The sequence below is a fragment of the Schistocerca piceifrons genome, chromosome 2 (assembly GCF_021461385.2).
Source record: "Schistocerca piceifrons isolate TAMUIC-IGC-003096 chromosome 2, iqSchPice1.1, whole genome shotgun sequence".
NCBI classification, from domain to species: Eukaryota; Metazoa; Arthropoda; class Insecta; order Orthoptera; family Acrididae; genus Schistocerca; species Schistocerca piceifrons.
In genome coordinates this window covers 674,170,181-674,193,564 of record NC_060139.1, presented here as the reverse complement: position 1 = coordinate 674,193,564, position 23,384 = coordinate 674,170,181, and the positions used below count along the sequence as shown (strand labels likewise).

Genomic DNA, 23,384 nt, shown 5'->3' with positions numbered 1-23,384 from the left:
AATGAAGCCTCATCCGTAAAGAGAACCTTTGCACTGAAATGAGGATTGACACATTGTTGGATGAACCATTCGCAGAAGTGTACCCGTGGAGGCCAATCAGCTGCTGATAGTGCCTGCACACGCTGTACATGGTACGGAAACAACTGGTTCTCCCGTAGCACTCTCCAAACAGTGACGTGGTCAACGTTACCTTGTACAGCAGCAACTTCTCTGACGCTCACATTAGGGTTATCGTCAACTGCACGAAGAATTTCCTCGTCCATTGCAGGTGTCCTCGTCGTTCTAGGTCTTCCCCAGTCGCGAGTCATAGGCTGGAATTTTCCGTGCTCCCAAGACGCCGATCAATTGCTTCGAACGTCTTCCTGTCGGGACACCTTCGTTCTGGAAATCTGTCTCGATACAAACGTACCGCGCCACGGCTATTGCCCCGTGCTAATCCATACATCAAATGGGCATCTGCCAACTCCGCATTTGTAAACATTGCACTGACTGCAAAACCACTTTCTTGATGAACACTAACCTGTTGATGCTATGTACTGATGTGCTTGATGCAAGTACTGTAGAGCAATGAGTCGCGTCTCAACACAAGCACCGAAGTCAACATTATCTTCCTTCAATTGGGCCAACTGGCGGTGAATCGAGGAAGTACAGTACATACTGACGAGACTAAAATAAGCTCTAACATGGAAATTAAGCGTTTCCGGACACATGTCCACATAACATCTTTTCTTTATTTGTGTGTGAGGAATGTTTCCTGAAAGTTTGGCCGTACCTTTTTGTAACACCCTGTAGACTAGCAGAAATTGGTCGTGCCAGTTTAGCGACTGGTGGCTGCCACTGACCACCTATGCACGTCTTTCCGCAGAGTGCTCGGTGAACGTAAACTCTCCGAATTTTCCGTCGCCTCAGCCGCTGCTGCTCAACCCGAACGCAGACAAGGACCTGAGCAGCTTCCTGGCGCCGGACGCACGCGGCGACATCGTGGTCAGCGAGGGCACGCAGCTGCTGTTCGCCTGTCCTGACTCCGGGTTCAAGCTGATCGACGCGCAGACTCTGAATGCCACCTGCGTCTCCGGCACCGTCTTCAGCGTAGACGGCACCGCCTACACGATCTCAGCACTCGCCTGCAAGAAGCTGCCTAGCGTCAGCGCTGTCGACACCAGCGCACAGTGCGATGTCAACAATGTCAATGCAGTAAAGGTCAGAAAGCATTTAAACTGTCTCACGGGTAACGCCGCACTGAGTAAAAGCGCCACTCACTTTCGGTTGTGCATACTGTTCACATCAAGTTTCCCTGTTCTTTTCAGTCATTAACCATTTCACTGCTCTACAGACGTCCTCTCTACATCCCGCGATAGACAGGCTTTTTTTGTGCCTGTACTGCTCGCCAAATGCTGGTGCCTGCGCTGATACTTATCACCTGCTTTTAAGGAAACTATTAGGCCTGATTTTAAGGAAACTATTGAGTGAAAAAATTTGATTTTTGCACACCTTACAGTCTGGTATCTTCGTCCGATAAAGAACTGAATTTCTTTTCATTATGCATCATACTTACAGAGCTGCATCAAATTAAGTAAAACACTGCTCGAAATTTTAAAGAGTTTGCAAAAGTAAAAAAAGGATTGCACAGACACATTACTTTATTCATTTTGGTTGGAGAACACCGCAGCTGATGTCGTAAACTGTGCTGTAGGAAATATTGTACCATAACTGGATTTGGAAGGAAAATCGGCATTGGCCGTATTTTGTTGTTTTATTGTTAGCAAAATCGATTTTTGGTCTCTTAGTGGCCATCCTCAGTGCTGTAATATACAATTAAAATTGGTAGGCTTTGGTATCAAGCTGTAACCACAAGCTTAGTGTGGAGTTTATGTGATCGCTCTAAGCTTGTGGTTATAGATTGATACCAGTGCCCACCAATTTTAATTGTATATTACAGCACTGAGGATGGTGACTAAGTGACCGAAAATAGATTTTGCTGTCAATAAAACAACAAAATACGGCCAATGCTGATTTTCCTTCCAATTCTATCCACTATTTGGTCGTGGTGCACAGAACATGCCATGGAGTCGCCAATCAGTAACTGGATTTGGACCTGACCCCATTGTCAGATTGTGGCATTGACTTCTCTGTACGTTCTGCAGTTGTGTCCTAAAATATAACAAAATTCTTCGTGATTACATAGTTTTACATTTGTGCATGCTTTATACATTGTACTCGATTCTTGAAATACCCTCCTTTACATACTGAAAGACACAGGTTTGATTTTATTTTTACAACCCATGCTGATCAGTGAACTGAACTAAATAAAAGATAGGGGATACTTTGTCTACATTGGCTGCTGCTTTGATGTGCCAAAAAACGTGATATGTGTACACATGTAAGACAGTTCAAAGATATTTCTTCATATTACAGATAATTTTTACAATTAGTCGTTTAATTTTGTGGCTCTGAGAGATGCTAACGAAAAACTTCCTCTCTATCAATTAATTAATATTTCTATCATTTTAAATTATAAGAGTTATATGAGATTTTGGAGATACATTTGATTTTTTGATTCTAGTTGATCATTATGTACGCAGTCAGGTTTACTGAGAATGTGATTATATATTTCAAATTTCTCTCAAAATTGCGTAAACTTTGCTTACAGGTGATTTTATCTCGTACGTTACAATGAATGAAGTGTAGACACGGTAATGATACTTTATTTGAAATTAAGAGCAGAAAGATATCTCATTTCGTTCTCGAGTTATTTATTTTTATACGAGACATACGGTCCTGCAAAACGCACACATTCCCGTCCTTATACATCACAAATTACATGGTCATAAAAATCGACATATTGCATAAATCATTCCAGATATCGAGCAGAGGTTTTTTGCTAATGATATCATGAAAGGAGGCACCTACATTTTATTACAAATCCCAGAAACTTTTTTATTCACGGACACGCAGAAGTAAGTCTGCAGCAGTGCGAGTTTGGCGGCTCAGGATGCATACAATCGTCAATAGCACTGTAGGAACACCCAAGAGACACGCGTATACACGCCCCCTGCCCTGGGAAACGGTTGAAATGGAATTTTATACACGTTCATAGCAGCCAAAAGACCAATCTTTTCATTTATTCACTCCTATTACACTCAACATTTTTGTTTCTATGCTGCTTCTTCTAGCGCCAAGTTAACTACAACGGCTGGTCATGAAGTGTCAGATATCACCTCGGAAATATCCAGCTCTAGACGTGGTTCATATTCTACATGTTCATCTTTCAAATCGGCTGTTTTTTTTTTCCAACGAAGACAAGCAGTAGCTTGCAGTTTGGCGTTTACGAAACATTCCATACCGAAAAACACCTTGTTATCACTGTGCAGTTGCCTTCCACGCAATTGTTTCTTTACTCAGTCGAAGAGGAAGAAGTCATTGACTCCTTCTTCAGGACATCTCCATCTTCTTTTAAAAGGCTACTCCTTGCCTCTGCAACCGCAGCTTCCTCTTTATGTTCCATAGGGCCTTCAGCGTAGTATAATTCAGCAAGTGACTTATTTATAAGTAGTGAACAGACTCGCTCCTGTTTGATATTAACTTTTACTATGACTATTCTAAACTAATGTCCAGTCAGTCGCGAACCGAAAAACTACTGCGAAAATAAAAATTGTTTCATATGAAAGTTAGCTACGCCTTCCAGCTGCTTCTCTACATAGTTGCTACTAGGACTTAGGAATTTTGTCGTAGCGTTGTACCGTCTTTCAAATACCCTCGTCGTAGGAAACAGCCGACGGTATTGTCCGCCATTTCTCTACGCTGGTCTACAGCTCGTTAAGAGACATCATATTTACGCCTGTGACTGTAACACTTTCTTTATATCACGATTACAATTTCGGCCTTAGGCCATTTGAGAGCTGGATTCTCAGGATGGGGCAGGATAAGGCTATGATTGTGGATGGGACAGTAATCAATTACTCTCGGTTGCACAACAAATTCGTAAACTTTATTTAAAGAAATTAAAATTTTAAAACAATCTCTTAGAAAAACACAATTGACTGTATGACGGCTGAAGGCCTATCACAGAAAAAAAAATTCCACAATTTTAGGGCTGAAGACCACCAACAGTAACCTCAAACAAGAAACGGCTGAAGGCCTGAGTTAGAAGTCAGAAGAACAGTTTCAAATACCACATATTAAGACAAATACTTCATTTTAAAACAAACTGTAACACGGCTGAAGACCTTATAATAAAAGAAGTGAAATTATTCCTGGGCTGAAGGCCACAAATAATTTCAAATAACAAACGGCTGAAGGCCTGAATTATCACCAAAGAAGTGAAATTATTGCTCGGTTGAAGGCCACACCAACAATAATTAGAAAATTACAAATATCCTTGAAACAAATATCACAATCTAAGAAATCAGGACAAGGTTCGCAGCAAGTGTTCCAAGGGTCGGCCTGGGAAGGTAACTCAAACGTAAGGTAAGGTGAGACAGGCAGCCAAGAGTTGTACTCACGCAACAGGAAGGCAACTCAAATTAGGGGCAGCTTAAGCGCCGACCGACTGACTAACCAATTCGACTAACGTCCGATCACCGGTACAACAGTGGAATATTTTTAGGCAAGGGCGAAGAGACAGACAGCACTACGTCTTCAGAAAACACCCCAACACTAGAACCAAGGTAGATCTCCCAAAAAGATATGCACGGTACAGTACAAGAGGCTGTCGAACTACACGCTGTGTCTTACAGCATCAACACGACGAGGAATGGTACACTGCCGGAAAACAACGCTAACCTCCAGGGCAGGTAACTGGCGCTTTAGCGGCCACAAGGCAGACAATACCGCTGGTTATACTACACTATTAAGAATAATACTAAATTCAATGATGAATAACAAATAGAGAAAGACAGCTGCAATATTTCACCACCTCGAAACACTTCATTCGTTGCCGCCAGGCTCAGCGGCCCTTGGAGCAAAAACCCGCCAACCAGAGGCGAGATCTCAGAATAGTCGAGTTTTCATTAGCAGTTAACTCTTCACTCAACTTAAACGTCCAGGGTACGGTGTGCAACGAAGTCGGCGCTCTCGGAAGCCACCCCTCCTCGATCGGGCAGTGGCAGCACACCGCCAGTGGCGCCGGCTTGCCCCCACACTGCACGGACCTTCTCGCTGGTTCGCTCCCAACCGACCTGATGTCAGTTCGCAACTCTCCACTCCATACAACGCGACCCGGAAATACCAGCGGTCGCTCCAAGGATACTACCACAGTACTCGTACCGATAAGTGCTACTGCTGCCACTCATACGCTGGCAAGCCAGCAACATAGAGACGCCAGTAAATTGAATAAGAAACGGGATGCCATAGCCGCAATGACAATATGCCAAGCAATAAACGTGATGAACACTAGCTGTGCACGGCTCACTATTATCAAGTGCAGATTTTTGCGGCTTTAAGTGTTGCAGTCTATGCGTAAATATGATGTCTCTTGTAAAGTTCTGCATGACTGTGAATCCCAGGCATAAAAAGTTAATCTACAGCTCGTTATTTGTGCGAAAATGTTGTCTCCATAGCCAGAGATGAAATTCAGGGGAAGCCAGTTACGGCATTTATTATAGATGATCAAACACTTTCCATCGAAAACGCTTCAGAAGCATCTTCACTGCTCCTTCAGAGTGCTGCTAGAATGGTCATGAAGAAGGAAACGCATGATAGTGGTGTTATGTGGGTTGCATGCCATCAGACGAAATCTCTCACCAGGCCCTCATACTTGGCGGGAGATACTATTTTCTAGGCACATTTACATGCCCACTGTGCTCTCAGAACTGAAAAGAGAGACGTGACGCGGTACTAGAGACACTGTTCAACATGTCTGTGCAAAGCTTCATGGAATTTTCACTGTGGTTTCCATTTCGCGCGCAACCGGACCTTACTTTCCGAATAGCCCTCGTATTTCATTCACATTCACTACAGGTCTGTTTCGGCTAACTTGCCATTACCGAATGGGTGTCCATTTAATTATCATTTCATTACCGAATGAACTGCGGTACAATGTGGGTGACATTATTTTCATTATACATAATTATGTTATGGTATAATGTTGAGCATAGATTGCTACTTACGTATAAATTGTCAAGATTGATTGACATACCTATTACATCGTTGGCAACTGTATTTTGACAGTCGTTCTATATTTGTTGAATTAAGGTAGTAATTAATTTGTTATGACAGTAATTTGACATATTTGGAGCTACAGTGTCGTATGTTTGGAAAGGCCGGCCGGAGTGGCCGAGCGGTTAAAGGCGCTACAGTCTGGAACCCCGCGACCGTTACGGTCGCAGGTTCGAATCCTGCCTCGGGCATGGATGTTTGTGATGTCCTTAGGTTGGTTAGGTTTAAGTAGTTCTAAGTTCTAGGGGACTTATGACCACAGCAGTTGAGTCCCATAGTGCTCAGAGCCATTTGAGCCATTGTTTGGAAAGTATAAGAATTTTTATACAGATGATAAACTGAAGCACCAAAGAAACTGGTATAGGCAGACAGTACTCAAACACATTGATAACATGCATAATACGGCAATGCGGACCACAACGCATGTAGAAGACAAAAAGTGGCTGTCGCAGTTGTTAGATCGGTTACTGCTGCTTCAATGGCAGGTTATCAAGATTTAAGTGAGTTTGAACGTTGTGTTAAAGTCGGCGCACGAGCGATGGACACAGAATCTCTGAGGTAACGATGAAGTACGACCATTTCAAGAGTGTGCCATGAATATCAGGAAAGCGGTAAAACATCAAATCTCCGACATCGTTGCGACCTAAAAGGATCCTGGAAGAACGGGACAGATGTGCAACCCTTCCGTAAAATAGCTGCAAATTTCAATGCTGGACCATCAAAAATGTCAGCATGCGAACCATTCAACGAAACATAATCGATATGGGCTTTCGGAGCCGAGGGCAACTCGTGTACCCATGATGACTGCATGACACAAAGCTTTACGCCTCACCTGGGCCCATCTGCACTTACATTGGACTATTGGTGACTGCAAACATGTTTCCCAGCCGGACGAGACTCGTTTAAAATGGTATCGAGCGGATGGACGTGTACGGGTATGGAGACAATCTCATGAATCCATCCACCCTGCATGTCAGTAGTGGACTGTTCAACCTGGTGGACGCTCTGTGATGGTGTGGGGCCCGTGCAGCTTGAGTGATATGTGACCCCTGATACGTTTAGATACGACTGACATGTGACACGTACGCAAGCATCCTGTCTAATCACTTGCATGCATTCATGTCCATTGTGCATTCCGATGGACTTGGACAATTGCAGCAGGCAATTGCAGCAGGACAATGCGACATCTCACACGTCCGGAATAGCTACAGAGTAGTTCCAGAAACACTCTTATGAGTTTAAACACTTCCGCTGGCCACCAAACTCCCGAGACCTGAACATTATTGAGCTCATCTGGGATGTCTTGCAACGTGCTGTTCGGAAGAGGTCTCCAACTCCTCGTACTCTTACGGGTTTATGAACAGCCTTGCAGGATTCATGGTGTCAGTTCCTCCGCCACTACTTCATACATTAGTCGAGTCCGTGCCACTTCGGTTGCAGTATTTCTGCGTGCTCGCAAGGGCTCTACACGATATTAGGCAGGTGTATCAGTTTCTTTGGCTTTTCAGTGTATATACATTATTTGGTTGCGTGTATATCTATGGTTGTTCTATGTTGGTGCTTGTCTGCATGTATATTGATCAGAGGTGCTATTAATTTTAGGCGTTCATTGGGTAGGGATTTTTATTTGGTGTGTGTCCTTTTTCTAACTTCTATTTTCGGTTATTTTTCGTAAATTGTGACATTCTCGTACGTACTGTACTCATGCTCGGATATATCTTTGAGAGTATGTATGTAAGCAAAGATGTTAAGTTTTATTTTGGGTGCATCATCTTTGAGTGCGCACTGCGCTTTGTATTTATCCGTTTTCTTTTTAGAGTATTTAGATAATTTAAAAAAAAATGGTATTGATGTTTGAGATCGGTCTGTTCGTTCGATACATCTTATGGTTGGTTTCCTATATCTATATAAATTTCAAGTTCCTCGCGAATGTTCATGGTAGGATTCTTCGGAGTTTCATGAAGTATCTCCAATGCATGTTCAGTGGTCTGAGACGCCGTGTCACGGTTCGCGTGGCTCCCCCCGTCGGAGGTTCGAGTCCTTCCTCGGGCATGAGTTGTGTGTTGTTCTTAGCGTAAGTTAGTTTAAGTCGTGTGTAAGTCTAGGGACCGATGACCTCAACAGTTCGGTCGCTCAGGAATTCACGCGCACACACACACACACACACACACACACACACACAGTTTTATCTACCGGATGTGGAGGATGTTTTAGGTGGAAAATTATTGTGATTGGTTTTTATCAATATTTCGAATGTCGTCTTTAATCCACGTGAGAAAGTTTCTTCCAGTTTTAGCTGAAAAAGATCTGTAGTAAAAGTGAAAGAAATAAAAAATTAATATCACACAGCCGTGAGTCAGGACACTCCTTATCAACACTTTTATCTCTTCTGAAATGCTCTTCATCTCCACGTGTGAACTACATCCGATTTCACCGATCACATTTTTTAAATACGGTGTACTCGGTCGATCTCTCGTTTTATTCCATACAACCTTGCATTCAAAAAAGATCTGTAGCAGAATCTCAAAAAAAAAAAAAAAAAAAAAAAAAAAAAATGGTTCAAATGGCTCTGAGCACTATGGGACTTAACATCTATGGTCATAAGTCCCCTAGAACTTAGAACTACTTAAACATAACTAACCTAAGGACATCACACAACACCCAGTCATCACGAGACAGAGAAAATCCCTGACCCCGCCGGGAATCGAACCCGGGAACCCGGGCGCGGGAACGCTATCGCACAACCACGAGCTGCGGACAGCAGAATATCATGTCTAATTAAGTGTCCAACGTACTTTGCGTTGAAATATGACTTTCAGTCGGTCTTTCTCCTCTCATATTTGTTGTAGAATGATCTCATTCGGTTTTCGGTTAGTCCAGCTATTTCTTGTAACTCTCCTCCGGCATCACATTCTGCAGTGTCGAGGTGAGCTTTCTGCTGATTTGTTGAAGGTCTTTAAAATCTTTTCTTAGTGTGAAAGCTGATGTGCTTGTTCAATCTGAGGTTCTTATTTTGTTAGTCACTCTTGGCCAGTATTGTTCTTCCCTTGATTTCCTCCAGACATTTATTATTTTCCTCCAGAATGGAGTTATCGTGTGATTTAAGACTTTCAACATTTCATTTAGTTATTTCTCTGACTCTGTCGCTACTGTAACGTCATCATCAGATCTGATACAGTGGATGTGAATATAATTAACTTTGATTCAAGTGGTTTTTCTTTCATTGTTGTTATTTCTTCCTTGATTAACAAATTAAATAGGTAAGGTGACAGAGGGCACAGCTCTATCACCACCCTTTCGATTTTTGCCTCTACCATTAATATCCAGTTCAGTACTTTGACTTTCGTATAGACTCAAACTTAATGGCTTGTCCTTCCAGCCAAATTCTACTTTGCGAATCACTTTAAACAATAACTTCCAATCAACCATATGAAGCACATTTCTAGGTCACTAAATGGTGTAGTGTTTTTCTGTTTACTTCTTATCTTTTTTACAAAATTTTACATAATGTCAGTTTTGCTTCTTCCATTCCATTCCCTGTTGCGACAGACGTGCTAGTATTTTATAATTTGCACAGTCCTTTACATTTTCTCACCTGTGTAAAGCAACAGTTCGACTTTCTGTGAAGCCAGTGGTAAAATACCCTCTTAATAACATTCAGATACTATACTAAATGCTTCACTTTTGACGTTCTCATTATTGTTTTGGAGGAGCTCTGCAGGGATACCCATTGCTTTATTTGATCTTAACCTATTTAGTGTAAGGTGGCCCCTTATTATATAAATCAGTTAGTTTTTTATCTTTAATATATTCATCTAAACTTTCAGTCTCAGCTCCACTGTTCATGTCATCAGTATACTCATTCTATCTTTCACTTACTACTTCAAACAGTACCCTCTTGTACGCCTACCAAGGCGCTATAATCTTCCATGGGAATAACATTGTCTTTGATGTTTATAACATCCATTAATTCTTCAATGTTGTCGTAAGTGCTTCAAATTTCTTCATCATTACTATCACTGTTGTTAGTAAATATACTTGAATTACCACTCACATGGTGTAGGTGTTCATTACGCCACATATCAATTTCTTTATTAATAGTTTAATTATATCTGACTCTTGGTTTCCAATCGGAATCATCCTGATATCTTCTTATCTGAAACTGCCGTTTGGAGCCCATCTTGTCTCACATAGCCCTAGAGTATCCAGTCGACGCTTTGTCATACTCTTTTTGACTTCCTCCAGACTTTAACAGCTTTAACAGTTTTCGCACATTTCTAGTGTCAATGTTTAATTGACCTTTTCCTTCTTTTTCTGGTTTTCCTACTCCTTCTCTGCGACGATTTCGTGGAATGACGACCTGGAAGTCTCGCTACTTTCCCTGACTGGGATCCGAAACCCATCAGTAGGGATACATACAGTATTAGATTCTGCCCGTGTTGTTGCACATGGATAGCCAGGTGGGTCTTTAATGAGGTAATTCCCATTGCGTTCCATGTCTCCAAGTCGTTTGACTTGGTGGCTCATCACCGGCAGGGATAGTTTCCCATCACAAGAGTAAGTAGGTGCCCTACCTCAGTCCGCTCATCCACCCTCCAAAAAGACCGTTGGCACTTGATGGAGATTGACCCTCTATTCCAGGAGACATGAAGTCCCAAACTATTGGCACCTGAAGCATTGACCGCGCTGTAGCATTACGAGGCGTGGGTTTGGTTTTTCCTTCATTGAGAATGAGACCATAAGGCAACCTCGTAGCTCTCCAGTACATTTGCGGTGTGAGGCAAAATTTTACTGCCACTGTATCTATTGGACAACTAGCTGGACACGGTCATGGAACAAAAACACCCCTTTGAACAGCTTTCCTCGACGCTTCATCTTGATGGGCTTTTGTTAGAGAGTTTGGTAGCACGCCATTGTTACGATTTGTCACTTAAGGGCATAGTCTGTTAGCACCACATCGCTCTTGTTGTTATGCAGCTTGCCACGCAACTGTATCCCCTGCAAGCCTCTTCATCTCCAAATAACTATTGCAACCTACATCCATTTGAATATGTTTACTGAGTTCATCCCTTTGTTTCTCTCTTCAGTTTTTACCACACACAATTTCCTCAAATGCTGATGTTTCATGATGTGTCACACCAACCGATCCCTTCTTTTTGTGAATTTATGCCAAAAATTTCTTTTCTCCCAAATTCTGTTAAGTACCTCTTCATTCATTACATGATCTGCTCATCTGATCTTCAGTATTCTCCTGTAGCACCACATTTCAAATCAGCTACACCTTCTTGTCTGAACGGATTATCGTCCACGTTTCCCTTCAGACAATGCTACACGTCGCCAAACAACTTCAGGAAAGAGTTCCAAACACTTAGTCCTATATTCGACGTCAAAAAATTTCTTTTCTTCAGAAACGCTTTTATTGCCGTTACAAGTCTACATTTTATATCCTCTCTACTTCGTCCATCATCAGTTATTTAAATATCCAAATAGGAAAATTCAACTACCACTTATAGTCACTCGTTTGCTAATTCCCTGAGCATCGCCTGATTTAAATCGACTACATTTAATTACACCTGTTTTGATCTTGTTGACGTTCGCCTGATATCCTCCTTTAAAGACACTGTCTATACCATTAAATTACTCTTCACAGTCCTCATTGTATTTTCCAGAGTTATAATGTCATCTGCAATGCCTTTCAGGTCCCTCGGCTCTTAAAACTGCCATCTTCTTTCTGTACCAGTTATATATTATATTTTGGGCTCTGTTTTTTAACCCCTCCGTAAGTGTATTCCAGTCTACAGTGTCAAAATCATGCTCCAAAACTACAAAATCGATAAAAGTCGGGATACTATATGAAACACACAGCCAAACCAGTTGCACGACAAAAGTTTATTCAAACTTTTACCAAGGTTCCGACAGATATAAACCTGTTTTCCTCAGAAGAAGTAATAACACCTAAAAATGCTATAACCAGTGCATGGAAGTCATGTCAGCAACAAAAAGAAACAACAAAAATTATATATATATATAGGGTGGTCCATTGATGGGCCAAATATCTCACGAAATATGCATCAAACGAAAAAACTACAAAGAACGGAACTCATCTAGCTTGAAGGGGAAAACCAGATGGCGCTATGGTTATCCCGCTAGATGGCGCTGCCATAGGTCAAACAGATATTAACTCCGTTTTTTTTATTTTTTTAAAAATAGGATCCCCTATTTTTAATACATATTCGTGTAGTAAGTAAAGAAATATGAATGTTTTAGTTGGACCACTTTTTTCGCTTTGTGATAGATGGCGCTTTAATAGTCACGTAACATTCCGCCAGTGCGGACAGTATTTGCTTCGTGATGCATTACCTGTGTTAAAATGGACCGCTTTCCAATCGCGGAAAAGGTCGATATCGTGTTGATGTATGGCTATTGTGATCAAAATGCCCAACGGGCGTGTGCTATGTATGCTGCTCGGTATCCTGCACGACATCATCCAAGTGTCCGGACCATTCGCCGGATAATTACGTTATTTAAGGAAACAGGAAATGTTCAGCCACATGTGAAATGTCAACCACGACCTGCAACAAATGATGATGCCCAAGTAGGTGTTTTAGCTGCTGTCAAGGCTAATCCGCACATCAGCAGCAGACAAATTGCCCTAGAATCGAGAATCTCAAAAACGTCGATGTTGAGAATGCTACATCAACACCGATTGCACCCGCACCATATTTCCATGCACCAGGAATTGCATTCCGACGACTTTGAACGTCGTGTAAGTTCTGCCACTGGGCACAAGAGAAATTATCGGACGATGACAGATTTTTTGCACGTTTTCTATTTAGCGACGCAGCATCATTCACCATCAGCGGCGTAATATGCTCTATTGGACAACGGAAAATCCACGATGGCTGCGACAAGTGGAACATCAGCGACCTTGGCGGGTTAATGTATGGTGCGGCATTATGGGAGGAAGGATAATTGGGCCCCATTTTATCGATGGCAATCTAAATGGTGCAAAGTATGCTTATTTCCTACGTAATGTTCTACCGATGTTACTACAAGATGTTTCACTGCATGACAGAATGGCGATGTACTTACAACATGATGGATGTCCGGCACATAACTCGCGTGTGGTTGAAGCGGTATTGAATAGCATATTTCATGACAGGTGGATTGGTCGTCGAAGCACCATACCATGGCTGCACGTTCACCGGTTCCGGCGTCCCAGGATTTCTTTCAGTGGGGAAAGTTGAAGAATATTTGCTATCGTGATCCACCGACAACGCCTGACAACATGCGTCAGCGCATTGTCAATGCATGTGTGAAGATTACGGGAGGTGAACAACTCTTTGTTGAGAGGAATGTCGTTACGAGTATTGCCAAATGCATTTAGGTTGACGGACATCATTTTGAGCAATTATTGCATTAATGTGGTATTTACAGGTAAGCACACTGTAACAGCATGCGTTCTCAGAAATGGTAAGTTCACAAAGGTACACGTATTTCATTACAACAACCGAAATAAAATGTTCAAACGTACCTATGTTCTGTATTTTAATTTCAAAAACCTACCTGTTACCAACTGTTCGTCTAAAATTGTGAGCCATATGTTTGTGACTTTTACAGCGCCACTATCACAAAGCGAAAAACGTGGTCCAATTAAAAAATTCATATTTCTTTACGTACTCTACGAATATGTAATAAAAATGGGGGTTCCTATTCAAAAAACGCAGTTGATTTCAGTTTGACCTATGGCAGCCCCATCTAGTGGGCTAACGATAGCGCCATCTGGTTTCCCTCTTCAAGCTAGACAAGTTTCGTTCTTTGTACTTTTTTTCGTCTGACGCTTATTTCATGAGATGTTTGGCCCGGTCACGATCAATGATCCACGTAAAATATAAAGCAGATGCGCATCATATACACAAACAGACAACTAACAGAACAGAAAGCTCAAGCAAGCGGGAAACTTATGGCCAGGTGGTGGTTAAACGAGAATCTGTGCCAACCACAAAAATAACATTAGCTTCTATGTTCTGTACGTTGACGATTTAATTTTTGTATTAGAGGAACTTACGAAGAATTAGATCAACTGTTTCATACCTTCAATCAATTACATCAGTAAACAGTACTGACCAAGGAACTGCAGAACAAAAATAGCGAGTTGAATTTCCTTTGTCTTACACTGGGTATTAAAAAGACGAAAAAAAAAATTTCTACATAATCTTTGTTAAGTAAACATTTTCAGGTAATATTATCTCAGTTGATTCCGCTCACCCCCTAGAACTCAAATTGCCCTTTTTTCCGTTCTAATATTCATCGTGCATTGGTTGTTCAGTTTTCGGCAAGAGATAAATTTGATTAAAACTCTAGTCAGTAATAGGCTACGAATTTTGGATAGTAGAACCGCTAAAAATGTTCCGCTCTAGGAAATTGAAACCTGTTAGTCAAGGGAAGGCAGGATTCGGTTACGAATGAGGACGGGGTCGTAATCAGTTACTATTGGTTGCCTTTTACAGTTATATACAATTTATTTTAATCCCGTTAATTCCAGACTCAACAATAAATATAAAATACCACACGTTTTTAATGAAGGAATAACAACTGTGTAAATAATAGCGTTTTCAGTGAGTTACAGCTTATCAAAACACCATTAAATACAGATACAGCAGATAACGTTTTAAAAGCAAGCCACTGTGATCTGGGCAGAAGGCCTTACACGCCAGGAATAGCAATAAATTAAGAATTGTTTAAAACTCGCTGCAACTTACAAATTACAGTTATTAATTCATTAAGGCAAGTCGCCACAAACACAGCAGAAAGCATCAGACGCAAAGAATGGCAGTAAATAAGTTTTTAAAGGCTCACTGCGTAAATACCAAATTAGAATTTTAAGGCAAGTGACCACAATGACGGCTGAAGGCCTTAAGAATTGTAATAAATAATACAATAATAAAACACAAGGATCAGTGCATAGGTTCCTTAAAGGGTACTGAGGCAGATTATATCCGCAGAAGGCGTGGGCTGAAGGAGCGTTACACTGAACTACTGGCCATCAGATCTCCTTTTAGAAGACGAATGTCTTACAAGAACCAAGGGGTCACAGACGGTGCTCCAGGAATCGATCTCTGAGAGGGTCGGCAACAAACACATGAGCGATGAGATAGGCAGCCAAGAGTTGTATTCACTTCACAAGATGGTAACTCAGACTAGTGGAAGTCTAACGAATGACTAATGATAATCTTGCTGAAGCTAACTGACGTCCGATAAACCAAATGCAACGATGGAGCAATACACGAACCCAAGTTACTGGAGAATCGCGAGATATCACAATTGTGGAGGTTTCTCTACTTGGATTGAAATGCACTCATCTTAAAGCTTGCTGGATTGGGTTTGCGACAAGGTCGTGCACCCTCGTGACCACAGCCCTTCCATCCGGCAGTCCATGCGTGCTACCAGTGGTCCCGGCGTGTATCGCACCGCACGGACCTGCCTCCTCCTGAGCCCCCAACCGAACTGCCCCACTCACACGACCCGGAGAAACAACGACGTCGCCCCAAAGATAGGGCAACAGTTACTACATATCGATAATCACCGCTGTTACCACTTTCTTTTTTGGTCATCAGTCTACTGACTGGTTTGATGCGGTCCGCCACGAATTCCTTTCATCTCAGAGTAGCACTTGCAACCTACGTCCTCAATTATTTGCTTGACGTATTCCAATCTCTGTCTTCCCCTACAGTTTTTGCCCTCTACAACTCCCTCTAGTACCAAGGAAGTCATTCCCTCATGTCTTAGCAGATGTCCTATCATCCTGTCCCTTCTCCTTATCAGTGTTTTCCACATATTCCTTTCCTCTCCTATTCTGCGTAGAACCTCCTCATTCCTTACCTTATCAGTCCACCTAATTTTCAACATTCGTCTATAGCACCACATCTCAAATGCTTCGATTCTCTTCTGTTCCGGTTTTCCCACAGTCCATGTTTCACTACCATACAATGCTGTACTCCAGACGTACATCCTCAGAAATTTCTTCCTCAAATTAAGGCCGGTATTTGATATTAGTAGACTTCTCTTGGCCAGAAATGCCTTTTTTGCCATACCGAGTCTGCTTTTGATGTCCTCCTTGCTCCGTCCGTCATTGGTTATTTTACTGCCTAGGTAGCAGAATTCCTTAACTTCATTGACTTCGTGACCATCAATCCTGATGTTAAGTTTCTCGCTGTTCTCATTTCTACTGCTTCTCATTACCTTCGTCTTTCTCCGATCTACTCTCAAACCATACTGTGTACTCATTCCGTTCAGCAGATCGTTTAATTCTTCTTTCACTCAGGATAGCAATGTCATCAGCGAATAGTATCATTGATATCCTTTCACCTTGTATTTTAATTCCACTCCTGAACCTTCCTTTTATTTCCATCATTGCTTCCCCGATGTACAGATTGAAGAGTAGGGGCAAAAGGCTACAGCCTTGTCTTACACCCTTCTCAATACGAGCACTTCGTTCTTGATCGTCCACTCTTATTATTCCCTCTTGGTTGTTGTACATATTGTATATGACCCATCTCTCCCTATAGCTTACCCCTACTTTTTTCAGAATCTCGAACAGCTTGCACCATTTTATATTGTCGAACGCTTTTTCCAGATCGACAAATCCTATGAAAGTGTCTTGATTTTTCTTTAGCCTTGCTTCCATTATTAGCCGTTACGTCAGAATTGCCTCTCTCGTCGCTTTACATTTCCTAAAGCCAAACTGATCGTCACCTAGCGCATTCTCAATTTTCTTTTCCGTTCTTCTGTAAATTATTCTTGTAAGCACCTTCGATGCATGAGCTGTTAAGCTGATTGTACGATAATTCTCGCACTTGTCAGCTCTTGCCGTCTTGGGAATTGTGTGGATGATACTTTTCCGAAAGTCAGCTGGTATATCGGCCAGACTCATATATTCTACACACCAACGTGAATAGTCGTTTTGTTGCCACTTCCCCCAATGATTTTAGAAATTCTGATGGAATGTTATCTATCCCTTCTGCCTTATTTGACCGTAAGTCCTCCAAACCTCTTTTAAATTCCGATTCTAATACTGGATCCCCTATCTCTTCTAAATCGACTCCTGTTTCTTCTTCTATCACATCAGACAAATCTTCACCCTCATAAAGGCTTTCGATGTATTCTTTCCACCTATCTGCTCTCTTCCCGTTGCACTCTTAATGTTACCACCGTTGCTTTTAATATCACCAAAGGTTGTTTTGACTTTCCCGTATGCTGAGGCTGTCCTTCCGACAATCATATCTTTTTCGATGTCTTCACATATTTCCTGCCGCCATTCCGTCTTAGCTTCTCTGCACTTCCTATTTATTTCATTCCTCAGCGACTTGTATTTCTGTATTCCTGATTCTCCCAGTATATGTTTGTACTTCCTCCTTTCATCAATCAACTGAAGTATTTCTTCTGTTACCCATGGTTTCTTCGCAGCTACCTTCTTTGTACCTATGTTTTCCTTCCCAACTTCTGTGATGGCCCTTTTTAGAGATGTCCATTCCTCTTCAACTGTACTGCCTACTGCGCTATTCCTTATTGCTGTATCTATAGCGTTAGAGAACTTCAAACGTATCTCGTCATTCCTTAGTACTTCCGTATCCCACTTCTTTGCGTATTGATTCTTCCTCACTAATGTCTTTAATTTCAGCCTACTCTTCATCACTACTATATTGTGATATGAGTCTATATCTGCTCCTAGGTACGCCTTACAATCCAGTATCTGATTTCGGAATCTCTGTCTGACCATGATGTAATCTAATTGAAATCTTCGCGTATCTCCCGGCCTTTTCCAAGTATACCTCCTCCTCTTGTGATTCTTGAACAGGGTATTCGCTATTACTAACTGAAACTTGTTACATAACTCAATTAGTCTTTCTCCCCTTTCATTCCTTGTCCAAAGACCATATTCTCCTGTAACCTTTTCTTCTACTCCTTCCCCTACAGCTGCATTCCAGTCGTCCATGACTATTAGATTTTCGTCCCCCTTTGCATACTGCATTACCCTTTCAATATCCTCATACACTTTCTCTATCTGTTCATCTTCAGCTTGCGACATCGGCATGTATACCTGAACGATCGTTGTCGGTGTTGGTCTGCTGTCGATACTGATTAGAACAACCCAGTCACTGAACTGTTCACCGTAACACACCCTCTGCCCTACCTTCCTATTCATAACGAATCCTACACCTGTTATACCATTTTCTGCTGCTGTTGATATTACCCGATACTCATGTGACCAGAAATCCTTGTCTTCCTTCCACTTCACTTCAGTGACCCCTACTATATCTAGATTGAGCCTTTGCATTTCCCTTTTCAGATTTTCTAGTTTCCCTGCCACGTTCAAGCTTCTGACATTCCACGCCCCGACTCGTAGAACGTTATCCTTTCGTTGATTATTCAATATTTTTCTCATGGTAAGCTCCCCCTTGGCAGTCCCCTCTCGGAGATCCGAATGGGGGACTATTCCGGAATATTTTGCCAATGGAGAGATCATGATGTCACTTCTTCAATTACAGGCCACATGTCCTGTGGATACACGTTACGTGTCTTTAATGCAGTGGTTTCCATTGCCTTCTGCATCCTCATGTCGTTGATCATTGCTGATTCTTCCGCCTTTAGGGGCAATTTCCCACCCCTAGGACAAGAGAGTGCCCTTAACCTCTATCTGCTCCTCCGCCCTCTTTGACAAGGCCGTTGGCAGAATGAGGCTGACTTCTTATGCCGGAAGTCTTCCGCCGCCAATGCTGATTATTTATCAAATAATTTAGGCAGTGGCGAGTATCGAACCCGGGACCGAAGACGTTTTGATTATGAATCATAGACGCTACCCCTAGACCACGGGTACAAACTTATTAACGGACAGGAAACGCTTACGAAACCGAGTGGTGGTAGTCAACACGAGAAGATGACAAACAACCACAGCCATTCCAAATAAAAGATACCATCTGGCCTCGAACAGAGGGCGGAAACCTAGAAACAGCATGAACACGAACAGCAGCACGGCTCAGTTATTTCAAACAGGAAATAGAAGATGAAGTGGAATGAAATTTCTTTGCCATGCCGTTTCACTCAACATTTATTGTTGTAACATCGCATATGAAGTACGTGAAATAATTATATTTACAGATCAATAGCACCAGCTGAAACACTCAAAATTAATATGTGGTGTTGCCTCCATAGGAGGTAATGCAGGCGTTCACTCTGGCATCCAATCGATCATGCAGATGGTGAATACCGTCCTGTGATACGGTATACCATACCTGCTCGACCAGTTCACGTATTTCTGCAAGAGTTGTGCGCTGACGAGTCCCACGAGTTACTTCTCGTCGCATCGTCACACGTGTTCAGTTGGAGACAAGTCCGGAGACGGTGCCAGCCGGGAAAGTTATTAAACATGTTGCAGAGCACGTTGAGTTTCATGGGCAGTGTGTGGACGAGCATTACCCATTTGGAACGATATATCACCTTCCTGTTGCACGAAGAACAATTTGCACGTGCCGAGTGCTGTTTAGCGTCCGCTCCAGAAACGTCAAAGGTAAACAAGAGCCCTAGCTTGTCGCACACCAGACCGTAAGACCTGGGATGGGGCCAGTGTGTATTGGACAAATGCATTCTACGAGACAGCGCTCACCAGGTCTACGTCGTACGCGCCAAAGATCATCACTTGCGTGGAGGCAGAATCTGCTTTCATCTCTGAAGACATGGAGCGCCATTCCATTTCCCAAGTGATCCTCTGACGGCACCAGTCAAGCCGTGCACACCGATGCTGTGACGTGTGTGGAAGACGGGCTAGAGGTGTGTGTGCCTGTAGTCACGGTTCACGACAATTCGAGTTGGTATGACTTAGCTCAAAAGCCCTCTTATCCGTACTGTGGTAGCTATACGATCTGCCACTGCTGCCCTTACGATACAACGATCTTGGCGGGCGTGTGTCCTGCGAGGATGTCCACAACCTCGTCTACAGGTGTGAGAATATTGCCGTGATCACAGACACCAGCATCGTCGTCCAAGTGAAGCGGCGTGTCCAACTTGTCTGGCCATACAGAAGGTAACAATTTGACCCCTTCCGAACTCGCTCAGTTGGTTGTAGGAAACACGGGTGCGTCTCCGTGGCGTGGTTTCCCGCTTGCTTCACACCTTTGTACCGCACTGGAGCTTCTGGCTGTGAGTATTCCAGATTAAAGGGTACACTCTGATTGCGCTCTGGTAGCTACTCCATTATGCTGTCTGTGGACTGACGACGTTGAAACCGTTACCAGTACATTTACTATCCTCCAGGTGACATATGCCATCGTCGGAAGAAAATCGTCATCGTCTTTCCATGTGTACTCTTTTCTTTCCGGCACTGTATTTCATGTAAGGTAAGCCTTCTTCTCACGAAGAAACATGGCAATAAAGTTTCGTTTTCAGCTTGCAACAGTCTTGGAAAAAATTTAATTCACGCCTCAAATCGAAGTGAAGAACCATTTTCTCATTCTGAGTCTATAAAATAATATATGTAATGAGTGATATAGGGCAGACAGGAAGAGAAGTCGAAGTCAGATTCAAAAAAAGTGTATTGGGTAAAGGTGACGATAACGCCCATGGCTCTACTTTCGCCGAGCATTTCATACAGTGATCACATTCCTCTACTACACTGTAAGATACGGCTGTTTTACATGAGGAAGAAAATGGTTTTAGACTGGGCTTGCTGGAGGAATTTATAAATTTTAAGCAGAATTTCAATTATAAGGACTTAATGATCAGTTACAGCTTAAAAATAGAAACTTTATCGGTGGCTTTCGGTCTGTTCTTAAATTCTGCTTTAGTGCGCAGCGTAGTTCTGTACACCACTTGCATAGGTTCATAGCCTTTTTTATAATTTTTGTTTTGTTTCTGTTTTGTAATGTTACTTTAATGCAATTTTATTAACATGTCAGGTGTCTATTGTGGCTGGCACCGCTTCTTATACGAACACCAACAGTTAGTTGTCTGTTTATGTGTACTATGCACGTCTGCCTTAGATTTGAGTGGATCATTTTACTGTTGAGTAAGCCTTGTCGCTATACCATAGCATTTTTATGGATCTTTTTACTGCTTATGGTTTCGTTTCTCTTTTCACGCAATGTGTAGCGCGTAAGTTTACCTTATACTACCATTGTATGTAACTATTGTAGGACTTCCATGTACTGGTGCTAAGAGATCCTATTTTTATCCGGCCGCGGTGGTCTCGCGGTTCTAGGCACGCAGTCCGGAACCGTGCGACTGCTACGGTCGCAGGTTCGAATCCTGCCTCGGGCATGGCTGTGTGTGATGTCCTTAGGTTAGTTAGGTTTAAGTAGTTCTAAGTTCTAGGGGGACTGATGACCACAGCAGTTGAGTCCCATAGTGCTCAGAGCCATTTGAACCATTAGATCCTATTTTTAGGTGTTATTATTTATTCTGAGGAAGACAGATTTATATCCGTCGAAACCTTGGTAACAGTTTGAATAAACCTTTGGCGTGCAACTGGTTAGCTGTTTGATTCACATTCTACCATATGTCTATAGTTGCTGACTGCTGCCATGTTCAAGACTACACAAGCAGATTTGTCTACCTATCTTCTAAGATAAGTATGTGGGTCAGTATTGCCTCGCGTACTCCTACATTTCACCCGAGGTCAGCTCTTCTCTAAATAATTCGTGTTAGTATTTTGCAACCATGTCTTATTTAACTGATATTTCGGTAATATTCACATTTGTCAGCACTTGTTTTCTTTCAAATTGAAGTTATTATATTCTTCTTGAAGTCAGAGCGTATTTCGGCTGCCTCATACGTGTTCCACAGTTGAGGCGTAGCGCCTTACGTCGTGCCTATTGAGATAGTATATAACAGTAGACAGGCGTGCAGTATGAGTCTCGCAGGACGGTGACGTCTGATGTCCGAGAGTATGTAGCTTCTTTGCGATCTGGTAGAGGCCACTAGCTGACGGACATTGTTTGAGCTGCAGTCAAAATATTTTCAGTTTTACTTGCTGTTCTGTTTGTTTAATTTTCTACTTGTTTATTAATTACTGTTACAATTGTGCTTAGTTATAAGAGTGAAGGAGGGTGTGGTTTCGTTAGTTTATGGTACTGGGGAAATAAGATTATGATTCGGTAAAGTAGTTTTGTTTAGAGCGAGTTAATTTTATATTTACCGTATCCAAATTTTGTTTATGTTAATTTACTTTTCTGATTAATTGACAAATTTTGACTGGTTCTGCACATATGATCGAGATTGAGCGGGGTTTGATGCTGCTTTCCGACTGGCTGTAATATTTCTGTGCAAATTAGAATTTATCATATTCTAGCGCATGTACCCGTGGTCTAGGGGTAGCGTCTATGATTCATAATCAAAACGTCTTCGGTCCCGGGTTCGATACTCGCCACTGCCTAAATTATTTGATAAATAATCAGCATTGGCGGCGGAAGACTTCCGGCATAAGAAGTCAGCCTTATTCTGCCAACGCCCTTGTCAAAGAGGGCGGAGGAGTGGATAGAGGTTCAGGGCACTCTCTTGTCCTAGGGGTGGAAAATTGCCCCTAAAGGCGGAAGAATCAGCGATGATCAACGACATGAGGATGCAGAAGGCAATGGAAACCACTGCATTAAAGACACGTAACGTGTATCCACAGGATATGTGACCTGTAATTGAAGAAGTGTCATGATGATCTCTCCATTGGCAAAAGATTCCGGAATAGTCCCCCATTCGGATCTCCGAGAGGGGACTGCCAAGGGGGAGGTTACCATGAGAAAAATATTGAATAATCTACGAAAGGATAACGTTCTACGAATCGGGGCGTGGAATGTCAGAAGCTTGAACGTGGTAGGGAAACTTGAAACTCTGAAAAGGGAAATGCAAAGGCTCAATCTAGAAGTAGTAGGGGTCACTGAAGTGAAGTGGAAGGAAGACAAGGATTTCTGGTCACATGAATATCGGGTAATATCAAGAGCAGCAGAAAATGGTATAACAGGTGTAGGATTCGTTATGAGTACGGAGGTAGGGCAGTGGGTGTGTTACGGTGAACAGTTCAATTACCGGGTTGTTCTAATCAGAATCGACAGCAGACCAACACCGACAACGATCGTTCAGGTATAGATGCTGACGTCGCAAGCTGAAGATGAACAGATAGAGAAAGTGTATGAGGATATTGAAAGGGTAATGCAGTATGTAAAGGGGGACGAAAATCTAATAGT

General features: G+C 42.3%; 1 protein-coding gene across 1 annotated transcript in view; it reads left to right on the top strand.

Annotated features, from left to right (window-relative positions):
- The window catches only part of LOC124775736, a 167,980-nt gene that overhangs the window by 9,282 nt on the left and 135,314 nt on the right, over nt 1–23,384 (top strand). The window contains exon 2 of the mRNA XM_047250564.1: nt 866–1,200. Within this exon, the coding sequence (XP_047106520.1) occupies nt 866–1,200 (335 nt within the window). The remainder of the gene's footprint in view (nt 1–865; nt 1,201–23,384) is intronic.